The sequence below is a fragment of the Plectropomus leopardus genome, chromosome 12, assembly GCF_008729295.1.
Source record: "Plectropomus leopardus isolate mb chromosome 12, YSFRI_Pleo_2.0, whole genome shotgun sequence".
Lineage (NCBI taxonomy): Eukaryota > Metazoa > Chordata > Actinopteri > Perciformes > Serranidae > Plectropomus > Plectropomus leopardus.
In genome coordinates this window covers 32,347,017-32,366,165 of record NC_056474.1, presented here as the reverse complement: position 1 = coordinate 32,366,165, position 19,149 = coordinate 32,347,017, and the positions used below count along the sequence as shown (strand labels likewise).

The window sequence follows — 19,149 nt, the reverse complement described above, 5'->3', positions numbered from 1 at the left end:
CCCTTGCTTGGAAACACTTTTAACAGATCTGGAATAGGTCAATATCTGAGTGAAATGTCCTGCTGTTTTTTTTAAAAAGGAACCCCCCAGGCAAAACAGTGTGGGGGCTGTAATACATAATATTGACAATGATGATTGAAAAATGTGGTTGCCTACAGATAGAAAGGATGGACAGATGGAATAAAAATAGATAAAAACAGAACCTTGAAAGTGTGTATACCATTTGTTTTAATTTTGCTTGTTATAACTCTCCTTTACTGTCACCTGTTACATTTAGGTTACCTGTGCAGACCATTATTACTTAACAATATTAAGGGGGTGAATGTGGCAATGGGGTGCTGCATAGGTAGATACAAGAGATCATTAATATTGATGTGCTATAACACTGGTCTGTTATGATTATTTCGGCTGGGCTGCCTGATATGGAGCTGGATCTGAGTGTGACCTCCTTGGCTTAGACTTATTTTAACATTGTGAGCATCCTCTGACTGATTTAGACTTGTGCACTTGTGTTGAAGGTGTTCTGTGGATAAAGCACACTGTTTTTATGAGCACTTAGAAAAAAATGCATCTGCAGTAAGTCAAGAGAATCTTTTCAGTAGAATTACAATGATTACAAAGCAATTTCTTTATATAATTCTGTTTCTCAGATGTAAATTGATGCACATTCTTGATCCTTTCAGCTGCAGGAATGACTATCATGATTTTAACTCAGGACTCACAGGATTGAAATGTGTTATTGTGTTGTATTTCTACTTGTTAAAAGAAACTCATTAATTCAAATAAATATTGTAGCAAAGGATTGGTGACAGCGGTCAAAGGGAGTATCTACAACCATATCATAAAAGTCAATGAATGCAAATTACCAGTATGCTATTAATCAAGATTGTCTTTGGCTCACTGATACAATGAGGCAATTATCTCTTCCTCTCTGCTCTCAGTCACATCAAGTAGATGAAGCTGGTTTCATGTGCTGCTTTGCAACTTTTCATTTGATACTTTACAGTGTCATTTTCAAAGTTTTAATTGAATTTCCCCCACATCTGTTTCTCCTACACAGTCGAAGCAACAATGGTCTTTGCTGAGGTGCATCCAGTACTGCATCAGACTCGTATTAGTACTGCAGACTTCAGTAGAAAATACCTTCAGGTGAAAAGCTACAGTACAACACAAACAAGAGTGCTGCACCTTTGTGATATTACTGTTTTTTCAGTGTGAGCATTGACTTTCTTTTTTGTGTACTCAAACAGTTCTACTGCTCTACTGCACAACAGAACCCACATACATCTCTCTTTTTAATGTAATGGTAAAGGTAACACATGACTCTGCAGTAGTCACGTGTATTTATCCCCTGCTCTGATAGGTATTGATGGAAATACAACACCCATGTGAACTAGCGAATTTTAGCCCCTTTACTGGTGAGATAACATTAACAGGGGCGCACAACATACCATCTGTCTCTGCCCAAGCAAGGCTCAAACATCATTCCAAGTTTAGTGTGTTAATCTTTGAAAGAAAGACTGAATAAGTAAGAGATATAGAAAAGAAGTAACCGCCCATAACATTTTCACTGCTGCTAGCTTTTGTTTACTAACCTGTTTTCTGGCATTTTAGTAACTCACCATAAAAAAACATAACACACTCAGAAAGATACACTGGTGTACACAGCTCTGCTCTACTGACAATGGGAAAGCAGTATATTGTGTAAATATAGTGGGTTTTCCCGTGTTTAAAAAACCCATGTACACACACTAATTCATGTGGAAATCAGGTATACTAGTATATTTAATTTATGGGTTACATGGAACTTAATATTTACCAAAGACACACTAGGTGATAGAGTTCCCAATTTGGATTAGTGACTGTATGTTTATGCCCTCATTAAGTAAACAGTGTTTTGGCATCGTATTTTAAGTGCTATATCGAAGGCAACTGATCTTGCTTGTAGCAAAAATTTGCTGCAGGGCGGAATGGCTTTCCTGGGGGCCTGGGCTCAGCAAGAAGACCCACACGATGGGTCCAGCTGAAACTGCTTCATGTTAACGTCAGCTAAACTTTGTTTTAGATTAAATTTAAGTTGCATTTAGGTGTTAAAGGCAAATGTACTTCTCCATATCTCTCTAGTCAAACTTCCACTGCCAGTTCCTCCATGTCTCTTACAGTGCCTCTTGCACATCAGTGTGAAGGAGACACTTTCTGGGCTGTAAAATGTCTTTCTGTCAGTTTCATGTTATTTTCATCTGAAACCTCTTTGTTCTCTCACAGAACATCATGAGACCACGCTACTCAAACTAATGTGGACCCGCGAGAGCTGCAGGTCTTTGCTTTAGGACTTAAGAGCTGCCCTGCATAACTTATGAAACCTGGTCTCTGTTTAAGAAAGAACTGAAGTGTTGATTTTGGGTTCTTTGTTGGATTTAGGAGCATCAGAGAGCGGGTGGTGATAATAAGGGTCTTGATCACAGCAGGAGTGTTGAGAACTGAGTCAGGATGCTTTGTGATGGCCTGCAGACCACACACTGGCTGCCCCTCATACACAAAGATGACAACTCATGCGTTTGTGTGTCAGTCTGGGCAACATCTGTGTATATTGATGTGTTGGCATTATTGATTTCTGCTGTCAGAAAGGGCTGCAAAGTATGTCTGGGTTGATGACCAGCTGACTACCTGGATACAGTGAATACTGAGTAACTGATGGAGCTTGGGGGCTCACAAGGGTGCCGAACAAAAACAGCTGTGCTACATCCATGGAAGAGAAATGATCAGTAACAATCGATATTTCATGAATAAATCAGTAAAGGACATGTAGCATCTCCCTTTTTCTTTGCCAGGGCAGTAGTGGCTCGCTTCCAATAGCGCCTTAATTTGATGTAATTTGCCCTTTGGCAGATATATTGGAGGTCATCGGTTCATGTTCAAGGATAAATGTCAACAGCTGATGGCATGTCAACATTTCACTTTTCTTTCTCAACCAAACAACCAAAGCAAATGTGCTGTTTTGCTTTTGGAGGTGATCATTTAATCAGTGAGTCAGCCTGTATTGATTTTATGCCTATATACTGGCACCATGTTAGCCTGACTGTAAACTCTTAAAGGCTGATACAGTTGTATATAGGCTCTACACAGTACTAGGTAGCCTAAACAAGTGGACTGTGCTGTTGAGAACATTTATACTTGAGTGGTGGTGTGTCTGTGTTACTCTGTAGTTGCACCTAGTTGGCTTTGGGGTGTCTGTTTCTATATTTCCACTGTGTTGAGTTTTCTGTGAAGTGCAGTAAGGTTTGAGTGATAAATATAACACACCTAAAATGCACATAAAACAAGCTGTAAAAGCAGAAACATTAAACAGAAATACATAACTTGGCTCTGTTCATAGACAAAATAATTATTTTCTGCCAGAGACATTTTCTCCACATAGACAACATGCTAATGTTAATAGCATTAGCCTATGAAAATTTACATTGCATAAATTAGCCTAGCAGCTGCCTGACTTTAGCCTACTGTACTCAGATGAGGCCAGGATAAATCACACAGGAGACTTCAAATGCTGTCTTATTGGGGCTTGGTTGTCTTGCACATCCGGCTGTGGCATATGCCACGGTGATGTAGGATATACGCTGTAGTGACTCCACCGATTCAGTGTAGAGATCTATGGGGTAAGAGGTGCTTGTCAGGTTGGGCTTTGATTACATTTTACAGAATCTTTCTCATGTTTTCATATACGTTACAATCCATTTAGGTTTGCTTTCTGCCGTTGTAAATATGTTTTTGAGAACATTTAAAGAACAAAAAATGGTTTTACTGGACAAAAAGTACATTTAATTTAGCCATATTTCACATATTGGTTGAGGTTTTAGATTCATATTGATTTTATAACACAAATGAATGTGCAGTCCCTTGCATCAGATTGACTCCTCCTTGGAAGGTGAGGGTTTTTCTTGAGGTAAAGTTTGTGATTGGAGCGGCGTTCCATCTTCCTTCTCCAATCAACGGGTTCAGGGGGGACCCCAGGACTCTACAGCTGTTGAAATGGAAATGTTCCGCCAGCCAGTGTGCCTCTCGCCGTTGTTTTTAGTGACATAGTTTGTTCTCGAAAAGCCTGGGCCGAAAATTTGCGCTGATTGGCTGGTTCGGGTAGGGCTGGGGCTGCAAAAAAAAAAAAAAAAACAACATAAAAAAGGTTAGCACTCTGCTCTGTGAATACAATATCTAATATAGATATCATATATTGATGAACTGATTGATATCACCTCCCGTTTCAGTATCTCCTCTGCATGCAGGAGAGAAGCAGAGGGAGCAGCCAGGCTCCATGCTGAGCTCTCTGTCCTTCCTCCCAGCTGAAGCAGGGAGCTTCTCTGGAAGAAATTGTGTGGAAAGTCAGTGATCCACTGAGCTGGTCCGTTTTCCGCTGGAGGCACGTGTCACTTGTGCCGCCACACAACGGTGTGTCCTGGGCAGTAGAAGCCGACCAGTGCTTTTATGGGGGGTTAGATTTGGTCAGGTTCGGACTTGTGTGATGATCTCAGATGGGCTGGATTTGGGCTTCAGCTCACACCAGCCAGTTTGGTTTGGGTTTTAGTATTTTAAGCGTGTTGAGAACTCTAATATACGTTGATATTTTATATACAAAGTGACCTACAGCCTGCTGTGAAAGAGGATTTGCACCTAATGTCCATTTCCAGTCCCTGCACAGTAGACACAAAAGTCGCTTTTACACTTTTGCGCCAAAGGGCGTAACAAAGTCCCCTCTTCATACCACCCCTGTATTTACACACAACCAACCAACAGCGGCATCATTTCGCTCCAGTGTGTGATTATACACTGCATCAGGCCATCCTGCGATCATGACAGCATGATGTTTAGCACACGAGCATCTGCCTCTACTGTCACTTGTAATATATGTATCAGCAGCACTTTCTAAACAATAACAAAAGCAGAACGTGTCAGTTACAATCATTTACCATCTCTGTTATAGGGCAGCTGTTCTCATCCTCTGCTTGGAGGGTAAGGAGCTCCCAAAACTCATTGTTTTTCCAGTTTGTGGTCATATTTGGCGGCCGTTCTTTTTCTTTCAATTAGCCGCTATGCTAACAGCTCACATTTTTGCCACCCATTGCCACGTCTTACAGCTTTAATTTTTACACAAAACTATTTTATACACAATGGCGAGTTGGAATATCGACGTGATAATCCCATGAACGGTCAGTGTGAATGCAGCTAAATATTCTTCTCAGGAGTGTTAATAGTAGTCACATGTAGTTGACACCAAAATGTCTGAACTCTCATTGAAAACAGAAATATATTTCCATGCCTGTGTGACTTTAAACTTAGTTATCTGGGATCCTCATAATCATAACCCAGTTAAGATGTTTACGATACACCAAGCCAAAAACTGGGTTACTGAGTGCCTGGCTTTTTCTGCACTTCCCTCAGACTGAATATCCAACAACATGACTGACAGACTAACGTATGTGGATTAGGTAGACCGACATGAATCTGCTGTGACTGTGAGGAGTTACATTGTGTCCCCATGTTCCTAATGTCGCCTATAATACAGAGAATGATTCATGGCGATGTCATGCGGATCACAAAAAAGTTGCAGAAAAAGTTCACTCTTTAAAAACTTGTAGTCAAGTGTCTAAAGTCAAGGTGCAGCTTCTGCACCTCGTTTATGGTTTATTCATAATGAGACTTCACACTCCCAAGGACCAGGGACTGGACTATCTGACGGCTCTGTGAGTGTGTGTGTGGTGTGTGTGTGCGTGTGTGTGTGTTTTTTTTTTCTGACGGAGAGACAGAGTGTGTGAGTTAAAACTGGGCAGGCGTTGTGGATGCTGTTGGCTGCCTTCAGATGGCTGGTCTATTCTGATGGAAAGGGGTGGCTGGGTTTGTTCTTGTCTCACACACACACACACACACACACACACACACACACACACACACACACACACACACACAAGCTGCTCGGTGGCTGACATTCTCCTTTTTTCACCTCTAATTGGTCCTCTGGGAGTTGTCAGAGGTCTCATTGGCTGTCTACAAGGTGGCAACACATACATACACACATATGCACACAAGCACACACACACACACACACAGCCATGCATCAGGAGAAGCAGGAGATGGAGGGAGCAGAGGAGGTGCTATGATTGTCACCTGAAGGTCATGAACATTTATCACTGTTTGTCGAGACAAAGGAGCAGAGATTGGAGGGGAAGCATCATGTTGGCCTGTGCTGCAGTTCTAAACTGGCTTAGACTGTTGTATGAATCCTGTCTGCTTTAATAACAGACTCACTGTTTAAGGCATATCAACTCGCACAGGCCGCGTAGTTATGCGCCTGGCCGGAAGTCTAACTGTATTTTATTGGCCTGCATGTGATGTGCACAGCTCTTTGCAGTTGAGATTGATAGTGTAAATGTACAGCATGAGTCACGGCAAAACAATTGAATAGACTTTGTGGTTTATTTCTGTGCTGTACTGGAACATTTCATCATAAGGAGCCTGTGTTTTGTGGCAGCTTGATGTTTGCTTGCTTCACTGTTGTGGAAAGGCTCACTGGGTGTTTGCTTTGGACATATGTCATTAAGGAGCCTGTAGAATGATAATGACAGCTCTCTCTTTTACTTAAACATCTCCATGAGTCCTTCTTTGCACCAGATGGGCAAATAAATCTCTTCCTTGGCTGCCTTGGCTGGAAAATAAGGCAGTTGTTCTGGAATCCTGAGACTTTCCCCTTAACTCTTTGTGCATACATGATGTCATGTAGTGCAACAGCAGGTAGTCTGACTACACAACTACACAACACAATCAGTGCATGAATCCATTTTAGGTACAACAGAGTAGGCTTGTGCGGTATTAATTTTTCATACCTTAATACAGTCCATCCAGGATTTTTTAATGTTACAATCGCAACAACTTGTGCAAACTCAAGCACCCAATTTGTCCAATTGCCGCAACTTCAGTGTAACTCATTGATTGTGCAGCTGTGCATAGCGTATTGATCCGCTCAGCCCCTCTCTTTCTCTGTTTGTTATAAACATAATATTTGTTTTATTCGAAACCAACATTGGTTCTGAAAATGCATCATATTACAATGTGAATCTGTGTAGTTGTAACTTAAAAAAATACCAACTCATGATAAAACAATAACTGAAAATATTGTAACTTGCATTGCAACATTTTAGAAAAGGTACTGCGAAATCAGGCATTTCAGGCTGCAACAATAAAAAAACAGCCCGCAAAATCCTGGAGGGACTGTTTTATACCTGCCTAACATTTCACTAGAATATACATGAGTTTTTCACAAAACAAGAAATAGTATGGTGCCCACTCCCAGCTCACAAACACAAATATTATAGCCCAAAAGTACAGTAAAATATATGCGTCTTGGACATTTTAGCTGAGATATCAGCAGTGCAGTAACAGAGGTTTGGTCTGAGAGAGAGACAGAGAGAGAGAGACAGAGAGAGAGACAGGGGATCAGCACAGGCAGCAACACAGGGGGCACTGGCAAACCAATGCAGGGTTGCCTGGCAAAGAAGTTGAACATTTCTCCTTTCACAAGTGTTTAAACCTTTAAAATGTGAGCAAATTGGTTTGATTATTGTCAAAAACATGGAAAAACTTGCAGTCCGCTACTTAGCATGAAATGTTCTGCAATTTGCAAAAAATTGTAAAAGGTGACAAGAAAATAACTGCAAAATTAGCTTGAAAAATAAGAATAACAGAGTGAGAGAGAATCATAAACTAGGGAGAAATGTCAAGAAAATTATATTTACAATTACTATTAGGATATATTTAAAATAAGTATACAGAAAAACACATCGATTTATTTTTTTTTTTATTTTATTTTATTTTATTTTATTTTATTTTATTTTATTTTATTTTAGTTTTTTATTTTATTTATTTTTTTATTTTATTCCAACAATTTTTCCGGTCATCTCCGTTTTGGTCCTGTCACTTTTCCTTCTGTCTTTCTTTTTTTCTTTCTGTCTTTTTTTTTTTGCTAATTTCAGGTGATATTCTTGCAACATTTTTTTTTAATTTCTTGCTAAGTTTTACATCATTTCTTGTTAAATTGCTCATTGCCTTCTCACAAAATTCTAAAAAAATCAAAGGACTAAACTCTGCAAAGGTGAACAACTTGCAACTGTCACACACACACACACACACACACACACACACACACACACACACACACACACACACACACACACATTTCAACATCTATTATCTCTCCCCTTTGTTCAGATTAAAGCGGCTCAGGTTGCATGGGGGATTAGGCTTTCATGAAATGAAATGGTTACGTTACCAAACCAACGTTGTCGCCAAAACACAGCACCCACCTTTCACTCAAAGTGGCTCTCATTTTTGCCTTAATAATATGTAAACTGCTGAGTTATATATACAAACTCCGCCCCCACACAGTTGTCATAAATGTTGAAATTAGTACAGAGACCAAAACTGTTTTTTCTTATCAGGCTGTAAACATGTTTGTTTCTGCTACAAAGTTGGATATTTTAACATTGGGCTCTATGGGGGCTGATTCCCTCTTCGAGCTAGCCTCAAGTGGCTGTCAGAGGAACTGCAAAGGATGATTTGAAATCCTTGCCTGGAAAGATGGATTTGGATTTTAAAATACTTTGGTGTGCTTTAAAAAATGATCCACAGTGATGTCAAATAGATAGTGATTTGTGGTATAACATCTTAAACACAGTGCTGAGGTCCTTTACAGATATCAACTGTGTATGCTATAGGCATCTACATGTTATGTTTTAGGTGTCTTTCTGTGTCAGCTGTTTACATTCAGGGATACTGCTACATTGATGTCAGCACAAGCATATGGTGGGATGACGCTGCACATGGTTATATTTCGGCAACAGGAGACATGGCAACCAACGCCGGGACGGCAGCAAATGCACATGCTGGCACAGATGGTTATGATTAGGGAAAGGGGGGTTACATGTTAAGGTGTAGAAAAAAACATCACATCCATACAAGAAGTGGACACTGGACTCCCGCATCAAAGTCAGGGGTTTGTTGGACCCATCCACAACCCCTTGTGCATGCCCTATGCGCGCCCTCATGCTCCATATATCGCGTCATTACTGGTGAAGTGGCAGGATGCCGGCATATAATACCACCATGACTGGTTCTGTCCGGCCGCATTCTTAGATGATGCTGTCTAGCAGCATTTCATAAGGATGCAAAAGGCAACCAAAAGTGCTGTCAAAGTGGTGGTATTTTACAAATGAGAACGGGCTCTAAAGGTTCACCTCCAGACACTGCAGATTCAGATATCTGTTGTTCAGTTGTTTGAATAAAAAGAAAAACACAGAGTGAGTGAGCTACACTGATACACTAACAGGACCAAAATGAAAGTGAATTATCAGCAGATGTTAGGGGGCTAATCTGCTGCGATTTTAATGCTGGCTTCTTGAGGGCTTAGGCCAGTACAGCATTTTGGTGACTTCATGCACGCACGCACACACACACACACACACACACACGCACATGCTAATACACACTAGAATAACTAGGCAATGGGGGAAATCCCTTTGAACCGGAAAACTTGAAGGCTCCAGCCTCTTTCAGTGCACAATAATGGATTGGTAAGGCTTGTTAAAAAGCAAGTGAAGGCGTCCAGCCAGAATCAGTCAGTCTCCTGTGTGTTCTTCACCTGATTAAATTAAAGCCTTTTCATATAGCATCAACGTAATGGGCCTAATGTAGTGCAGGCAGAGAGTGGGAATATTAGACAGTGCAAGACAGAGACAAGACAGTCTAAAGGACTGGAAGAATGAGTGAGAAAGCTTTCAACAACATCAGTAACTTAACTTCAACAACATTAAGTAGATTGAATGTCTCTACAATGCAGTGAATGAGAGGAATTTTAGTTAACTGGTCAGGCGAAAGGTTGTCTTTGGATACAGGAATTGCATTGCTTAGGTGTTGCTGGTGAAGCCTTCACCACTGTCATATTGTGATGGCTGGTAGTTCAGAAAAACTGTTGCATATCAGGGCTGCACCCTAGTGCTGAAAATGTGAACTGATGCGTGGGATTATCCTTTAAATCAAGCTCTGCAAGGTCAGTGCACAGCCAACCAGGGTAGTTGATTAGTCACTTTAATCAGTGGGTTCATGATGGCGTCTGGTTTTCCTTGATGAGCAGCAGCACAGAGGCATTCCCCCCACTCTTTACTGTCCAAAAGTTACTCTGAATCCTGACAATGTGACGTTGATCTGCTGTGAACAAAGCCTCTCGATGCTGTGTCAACTGAATGCAGCGGGTTACATTTGTATGGAAATAGCTCCGATAAAAAAGGACATTATTTTTGCTTGTTGCAGCAAGACACTTACAGAGCTCTGTGTGGGAAGATAAAAGCATATTTCCTTTCAGTGGAGTAATTGCTGTGTAAGCGTTCCTTCCAGATCCTTCAATGTGAATGCGTATGGATTTATTGATCCAGTGCAGTTTTTAAGTGCACAAATGCAGTTTTGGGGAGGTGTTTTTCAGATGCTAGAACCCCTCAGTTAGTGGTCAATCAGATTTTTTGGGAGGAAATGTTTATTTAATGCAAGACAATTCATCATATAAGGGAGACACCTGAAATGTTGCATGCAAGAGAGAGGAGAGGATGAGCTGGCTGTGTGCGCAGTGAAGATCTCTGTCGGTGAATATTTACACACCTTTACCACGAGTAATCCTTAGCCCTACACACTCCAGACAACCTGCTCACAACTTTAATGAGACGAGATGTTATTTCCTGTGAGCAGCAGAGGACATTCTGTAAATGAGGCTTAAACCTTTCTGCCCGATTAAACCAATGAGGATTAATTATCAAGATTTAACTGTTAAAAATGATGATTAAACATTAAAAAGCTGGATTCAGTTCAAATAAAATGAAATAAATGATTCAGTGTTTGCCCACAAAAATTATAAATTCATATTTTAGTCATTAAGCATCAGTCAGCCTCTCCAATAATCTACAATCTTGTGACCACAAAAATGTTAGTAGATTTCATCATCTCAAAGGAAACTAAAAAAGAAAGACTGGTCATTATGGCAGTGACCGTGTTCGGATTTTGCATTGGAGCCATATATTGGTGCTGCTTATATTGAAGTTAATGGGATGGGCGAGGCAAACCACACTTCAACCCTTTGAAACTGGGAGCAACTTTTCCTCTGCTGCATTCACACACCTTCCACAGGTATTTAAATCCCGAATTAATTTTCAGGTCATTTTCTTATACTTTTTATATATTTTTTGCGAATTAAAATTGGTTGTTGCCTTCTTCCCATGTTTTTGAAAATTATCAATCCAGTCTGTCAAGGCATCAAAAGGTTAACCCATAGTAAACTGAAAAATGCCTCCACAAAATAAAAAAAATAAAAAACCCACACATTATATGAAGTCATCTTCATCTTTCACATTTTCACCTTTCCACCGCTTATCTGGGGTCGGGTTGCGGGGGCAGCTGCCTAAGAAGGGAAGCCCAGACTTCCCTCTCCCCGGCCACTTCATCCAGCTCTTCCTGGGGGAAGAGATATAGTCTCTCCAGGGTGTCCTGGGTCTTCCCCGGGGCCTCCTACCAGTGGAAACACCTGAACACCTCATCAGGGAGGCGTCCGGGAGGCATCCTAATTAGATGCCCAAGCTACCTCATCTGGCTCTTCTCAACTCAATGACCAAGCTTCTCTTTCTGCTACTCGTACCAGTGATCTTGTTCTTTTGGTCACTACCCAAAGCTCGTGACCATAGGTGAGGATAGGAATGAAGATCGAGATAGGAGAGCCCACTCCCAAATCCCCAGGCCCTGCTTCCTCGCTGGAAGGCCTGTCGGTGGGATTAAGGAGGTCTACAAAGTATTCCTTCCACCGATCCACAATGTCGCAAGTTGAGGTCAGCAGCGCACTGTCCCCACCATTCACAGTGTTGACAGCACTGCTTCCCCCTCCTGAGATGCCGGATGGTGGTCCAGAATCTCTTCGAAGCCATCCAGAAGCCGTTCTCCATGGCCTCACTGAACTCCTCCCATGCCCAGATCTTCGCGACCGCTGTAGCTGCACTCCACTTGGCCTGCCAGTACCTGTATGCTGCTTCCGGAGTCCCACAGGCCAAGAAGGCCTGATAGGACTCCTTCTTCAGCTTGGAGGCATCCCTCACCGCAGGTGTCCACCAATGGGTTCAGGTGTTGTCAACATGACAGGCACTGACCACCTCACGGCTACAGCACCGGTTGGCCGCCTCAACAACAGAAGCACGGAACATGGCCCACTTGGCTTAATGGTTGAAGCTCTCCCGGAGGTAGTAGTTGAAGCTCCTTCTGATGGGAGACTCTGCCAGACGTTCCCAATAGACCCTCACAATGTGTTCGGGTCACAATGTGTAATCATACTGCCAAGTGCACATATGGACACCCTTATGCCAAAACATGGTGTTCGTTAAGGACAATCTGTGGCAAGCACAGGAGTCCAAAAACAAAACACCACTCGGGTTCAGATCGGGGGGGCCATTCTTCTCAATCACGCCCCTCCAGGTCTCACTGTCGCTGCCAGCGTGAGTGTTGAAGTCCCCCAGCAGAACAAGGGAATCCCCAGGAGGAGCACTCTCCAGCACCCCCCTCTAAGGACTCCAAAAAGGGTGGATTCTCTGAGCTGCCGTTTGAACTATAGGCACACACAACAGTCAGGATCCATCCCCCCAACCGAAGGCAGAGGAAGGCTACCCTCTCATCCACTGGGGTAAACTCCAACATACAGGCACTGAGCCGGGGGGTAATTAGTATTGCCACCCCTGCCTGGTGCCTTTCACCAGAGGCAACTCCAGAGTGGAAGAGAGTCCAACCCCTCTCAAGAAGACTGGTTCCGGGGCCCATGCTATGTGTCGAGGTGAGCCCTACTATATCTAGTCAGAACTTCTCAACCTTGCGCACCAGCTCAGGCTCTTTCCCCACCAGAGAGGTGACATTCCATGTCCCTAGAGCTAGCTTCTGCAGCCGAGGATCGAACCGCGAGGGAAGGTCCCTGCCTGGGGGGGGGGGGGACTTTAAACCATTTATGTATTTAGCGGTTTGGGGGTCTGGGTTAGGGTTAGGGTCTGGTCCCACCCCTAGGATCTGTTTGCCATGAGTGACCCTAACCCATAAAGCCCATGACAACTGAGCTTCTAGGATCACTGGGACACGCAAACTCCTCCACCCCAATGTTTTCACTGACTGGACAACAGTTATGACCAAATCACAGTGAAATCACTGAAGCACTACAGCTGTTTATGATAATAATAATGAATTAATAGACCGTGGTTAATAATATTCAGGAGTCTGGCACCAATGAAAAAAATTCAAATGCTGTCACTTATGACCCTTCCTTCCTTTTAGTGTCCTTGATCTCCCATGTTGAGAGAAGAGAATTCTGGCCAATTCTGTAATCAACACAGTTTTACGAGCTGCAGTCAGTGAAATGTGTGTATGCTCCAAAGCCAAAAATAAAGCTGCTAAATGTTTCACTTTGTTCACCAGCTGCTCTTTAACTGTCTGCCTGCTGGTTGCTGCTGGACCGGTAGTGGACAGTGGTTTTATCAGAGCTAGTTCAACTGAAAATAGCTTCTGCTTCTCCTGTGGTTCAGAAAAATAGTAGCCGCTGAAAAACCAAAACAATGAGCTTAAAGAAGCTAAAATGCTCCATACAGCTGAGAACTGCATGGTTCATGTGGATTCATCACAACAAGCAACCTAATACACATTACACACAATCATTTGACCCATTACCAATAATACAGCTTCAAATAGAAATTCAGCTGTGTAAGTCAGCAGAGGCTTAACCCTTTGAAACCTGAGCACCCTGGCTTGATTTCTTCCAAATACATGGTGAGAAGGCAATGAGCAACTGAACAAGAAATGCCCCCCTGCCAAATTAGCAATACATTAATAAGTAATTACAAGAAAATTGCCTTAAAAAAACAAAAAGAGACATGAAAATGACTTTTAGAAAGAGTGAAAAATAAAATGAAATAAAATAGAACATATTTTTTCCGTAACACAATTTTACAGTTACAATAGTAAAATTACAATTACACAATTAAATTAAAAATTGCAATCAAAAATGCAATTAAAAATATAGTTTTCTAGATTTTTTTTGGATAATATTTAATAATTTCCCTGCAGCCAATTTCTATGTCACTGTCTCATCATTGTTTTTCACTTTTTTTTTTTTTTTGGTTTTCCAGACTTTTCTTTCCAAGTTGCTCATTGCCTTTTTCCCATGTTTTCAAACAAATCAAATCATTGTACTCAGGTTCCATAGGTTTCAATGCTTGTGAAAGGCGGCCTAAAGAACACAGCGCAAGAAAAGTGATGTGGATCTAGGTTCGAAAGGGTTGAAGAGGGAGGTTTAGGTCCTGAGACTGAAGACAGAGACTGAGCAGAAAGGAGGTATTCAGTGTTACCTTCGTTATTCACTTTAAAATCAGTCAAAGAATATTATTATTTTAATAATTCACTGTCATTGTGTAAACACACGTCTTGATAAAAGGCCTTTTCAAGCCGCAGCGTTCAGTCGCCATAGATACCGCAGATTACCTGCCACTTACCTGCCACTTACCTTTCATATTTCTTAACCTTGTCAGTATCTCCTCTCAGTGTCAGAAATGTTTGGTGTGTCTGCTGTTATTACAGCCTCACGGTGGCCTTTTCAATGGATTTCTGCCTTTGTTGTGTTAATGCAGAGTCTGACTCTATTGCTTTTGTTAAGCATCTTTCCCCCCTGTGTGTTACTAATGACTGTAAGGCTGGGCACTGGGTGTGGGAGTGCATTTATGTGTCGTCCTTTTCATGCCAAGCAAAAAGAAAGCTGTGTTTATGGAGAGACGGACGTGGTAAATGGGAGTATTCAACGTTGTCAGAGAGAAAGGCTGTGTGAGTATGTGTGTGTGTACAAATTGTTTTGAGCTTCAGAGAACTCTCTTGTGTGGGTGTCTGACTTGAGTTTTCACTTTTTATAGGGCTGTTCAACCAAGGTGCTTGGGCTGTTTGATTTGCTTTATTTGTTGGATCAAATTATACATCATGGGGCATGTATCGTTCATTGTTTGCTGGATGGCTTTTAATGTGAAGCATTTGCAGGACCTGTTTCACTAACAGTCTCTTGACAAAGATAGGAAAACAATAAATAGGAAGTCATTGGACCTACTTAGTGAATGAAAGTGGTATTTCAGTGCATCGTCTGACATCTATAGTGTTGTGTTTTATTGATGGTAACTTAACTACTCAGCAGAGTACTAGTGACTGAAATAAATTCTGAGTAAGAACAGTATTTTCATCTTAGCCATGGTTTATACTAGACTTGGGCAGTATGTAATATTTCATACCCAGTATATGACATTATACGTGTGCAGTGCTAATATCCCCCACCCTGCAGCGAGTATGTTACTTACGTTCAGCTTTTCAGACTAATGAATAAACAATGGAAACCCACAGAATGTTAAGAAACGTAATATTCTCACACCTATATTCATTATTAAACAGATAAATACATCTGCACACCTCTTGAATTCAACTTTATTTTGGGCGCTTAAGACTGACGAGTCTTTGTCACTTATTAACTCATGATAAAACACACTTCATTTAAACTTCACAGGAACAAAATGAATCTCACCAGCTCCAGCTTGGTCCAAAAAGTTAGCTGTATAAACATACCGTTATTCCCCACACTCTCTCTCTGCCTACCGGCTGTTTACAGTCCTGTAACTTCTCCCTCCACCGCTAGGTGTCCCTGTGTCTTTCAGCTCAGCTGCCTTTCACCAGTAGAGACTACAGACTGAGCTCTGGTGGTGCGTGCTGTGCACTACAATGAATTCAAAAGAAAGAGGAGCGCCTGTATTTATAAAGGGATTGAAAAACATACCTTCAGGATTTCTTAATACCCTGGTATACCATACTACAGTGATACTGCCCAAGCCTACTTTATACTTCAGGAGGACCCACTGAGGGTAAAAAGATAATGGATCTGCTTAAGAGTAACTTTGGCATTTTGCCACATATTTGTGTTGAAATGACTGATGGGAACAACACTTTTTAAAATGGGTCCAGAGGAATGCAGCTTAATGCCCACAATGTAACCAGATGAGGCACTGTCATTACAAGTTTTGCCAGAGTCATATTGTTATTTTTAAGTGTCTGAAGCATCTCTTTATCTTTATCTTTATTGATTTGTTATTGTGTCTAAGTCTCACTCAAGTGGAGGTCTTGTTCTTAAATCTCACAAAAGGTAAACTACAGCGCAAATGAATTTGGGTGGCCATTGAATTCAAAGCACGGTGTCCCACATATTCATGAATTGTTATGGCCCACCATGATATAACATCTGCTGCCACAAATAGATTTTCTAGTTTTGGAGCTGGCTCATTAGGACCTTTGAAATTAGAAATGGTCACACAGAATGATAAAAGGACACACACACACACACACACACACACACACACACACACACACATGCACACGTTATGTTAAAAGTTAAAAATAAAATTAAAAAAAAAAAATTGCCGTCCAGGTTTGGATCCTAACCTTGGCCCTTTGCTATGGTCCTCTCTCCCTCTATCATGTCCAACTGTCTATGGTAGAAGGCAATAAAAGCTCATAAAATAAAATACAATAAAATAAAATAAAAACAATCTGAACCTGTCTGTGGCCAAAATAACCTCTTCTACTAGGTGTACAGTGACGGTGCACAGTTGCCCCATCTGGTTACACAGTGTTACACTGGGCTGCTGGCTGCAGCCCTCTCTCTCAGTACTGGACCAATTTAAAAAAATGCTGTTCACATCGGTCACTGAGAGGACGGACCAAGTGTGCACACATCCAAGCAAACATACTCAGGTGCAGATGGTATAAGGACATGATCTTGATATGGCGACTTTCTAATCTTCTAACCACTTAAAGTTATTTTTACACCACATGTCACATTCACCATTCATACAAACATTCATACAGCGCAGGCCAAGGCTACCAACTCAGTTTTATTCACATGCACTTCCACCAATTTAAGTTTCGGTATCTTTCCGCAAGGATACTTCAACATGTGAAATAGAAACCCATAGCCGATCTTGCGATTAGTGGATGACAATACCTCCTGAGCAGCATGACAAAGAATGCTTCACTGCAGGTCACAAAGGTGGTCTGCACACTTTCTGAAACCACATCAGTTACCACTGAGATACAAAAATATGGGAAAATAATGTTAGGATTGAAAAATGCTAAAGGTACCATTAAATGATGCTAAGTATCTGATAGTAAAGTATATGCTGAAATATAGGTGGATGTTACTGCATGTCGAGCATCTCCAATATGTAGTCAATGTAGAGGTAACTTAAATTTTTCTTCTTGAGTTTTATTTTTTAAATCAAATGTTCGATGAGCTGCACTTCCAACCCATTCTCACTCCAAAGTCATCAAATACAGCTGCTTTTACAGTTATTTCAGTGTAAGTTGCGACACCAAAAGCCACCTTTTGCAACTGTGGGGTACACTGCTGTATGTTGTAAGGTGAGATGGTGGCAGGACAGAATCATTTGCTGTGCTAGATGTGCCGGCAGACAGCAGGACGAAACCTGTCGCATCCGCTGGACAGCATTAGGTTGAAACTCCACTGGAAAAGTGGCAGTATGTGACATCTTGGGATAAGAAAGTGTTGATACATATCACATCTCCACACGGGCAATCCTCCTTTAAATTCCTATGCCTGAAGTAAAGGGTTGTATCTAAGTGATGGCACACAACTTGCCTCTCAAATGATAGGAACTCTGCTTCTGTCTGATGCTCCTTCCACAGAAGTTGCTTCAGGCTGAAGGGTTGGTAAGCCCTGTGGCCTCCCACTCAGACCACTGTGCAACTGTAAATGATTGTTTGTGCTGTTCTTTCTGTTTACCACAACTTAGTCCGCATACATTTCCAAATCAATAAGATGAAAATCCTGCCCTCCCACATCAAGCAGTTCAGGTGCCAAGAAATCCATAAAATGCCCTCACAAGGCAAACTTATTAAATGTGGAACTCAGAGTTGCTATGTGAAGCCTTGCCATATTTTTTTCATTTCTGTTTCTCTGCTTGTGTTACAGCTCCTTCCCCAGTCAATCAGAACTTGAAGGACTATGACTGATAGAGCCTTCTCCCAGTTCAAGGTGATCCAGCAGGGAAGATAAGACATTTATGTCCTGTACGTCCTACACTGCCTTCAGAGACATGAGGACTATCTCACTGGGCGTTGTTTTGCTCTGTCTTGGCCTGTCCTTGCACGCTTTGTCTTTCAATGGACGGGGAAAAGAGACAAAGGATGGAGAGAGAACTGAAGCGGTGATCAGAGGAGAGAAGCTGCTCAAAAGAGTGAGACGAGGCTGGATGTGGAACCAGTTTTTCCTGCAGGAGGAGTATACAGGCAGCGACTACCAATACATCGGCAAGGTAGGAGCTGTGCCACTGCCTCCCACTGAATGTTGACGTGGTCCCATGCAGAAAATAAAATTCCCTTGATTAGTTAGAAATCATCAGCAATGTTTGTTCTTCTTTCCTAAATTGCAGACTTTGTTAATATGAATTTATGCAAAAGTTAATCACACTTTACCCATTTTGCTCATGACTTCTGTGCGAGCAAGCATAATGAATGACCCCTGCTGATGATCTCTGCCACAAAGTGTGTTCAGATTCATCTACCATTGATTTAGCTCTCATGTGAAGATTTACACACAAAAAAAACACAATTAGCTTTGTAGAGATGATATCACAGTTTTTATTTTATAAATGAAAAGTTGACTTTATAAGCAATGAAAACCAACTGTGTTTCATTTTACATGCTCAGGAGTTTTGCTGCTACAGACTTACTTGTCTGGTATGGGCATTGTAGTGGGGACAGAAGCCGTATTTCAGTATTTTTAACCCAATCTCATTCCAAAGTCACCAAATACTCCCACTTTTGCAGTGCTTTCAGCATTAGATCCAGCTGTCAAAAGCCACTTTGAGGATTCGCCTGATGTACTACTGGACAGCGTCAACTGAGAACATGGGCAGACAGAACCGATTGCAGTATCGTTATATGCCGTTGGAAGGCTGGACGGCACATGCTGCATCCGTACAATACTTGGCAATATACAGAGTG

The 19,149-nt window shown here is 41.6% G+C and overlaps 1 protein-coding gene across 1 annotated transcript in view; it reads left to right on the top strand.

Moving 5' to 3' along the window:
- cdh6 (cadherin 6) overlaps positions 1-19,149 on the top strand; it is a 119,543-nt gene that overhangs the window by 20,582 nt on the left and 79,812 nt on the right. The window contains exon 2 of the mRNA XM_042498026.1: positions 18,116-18,458. Coding sequence (XP_042353960.1) covers positions 18,207-18,458 — 252 coding nt within the window. The 5' untranslated portion in view covers positions 18,116-18,206. The remainder of the gene's footprint in view (positions 1-18,115; positions 18,459-19,149) is intronic.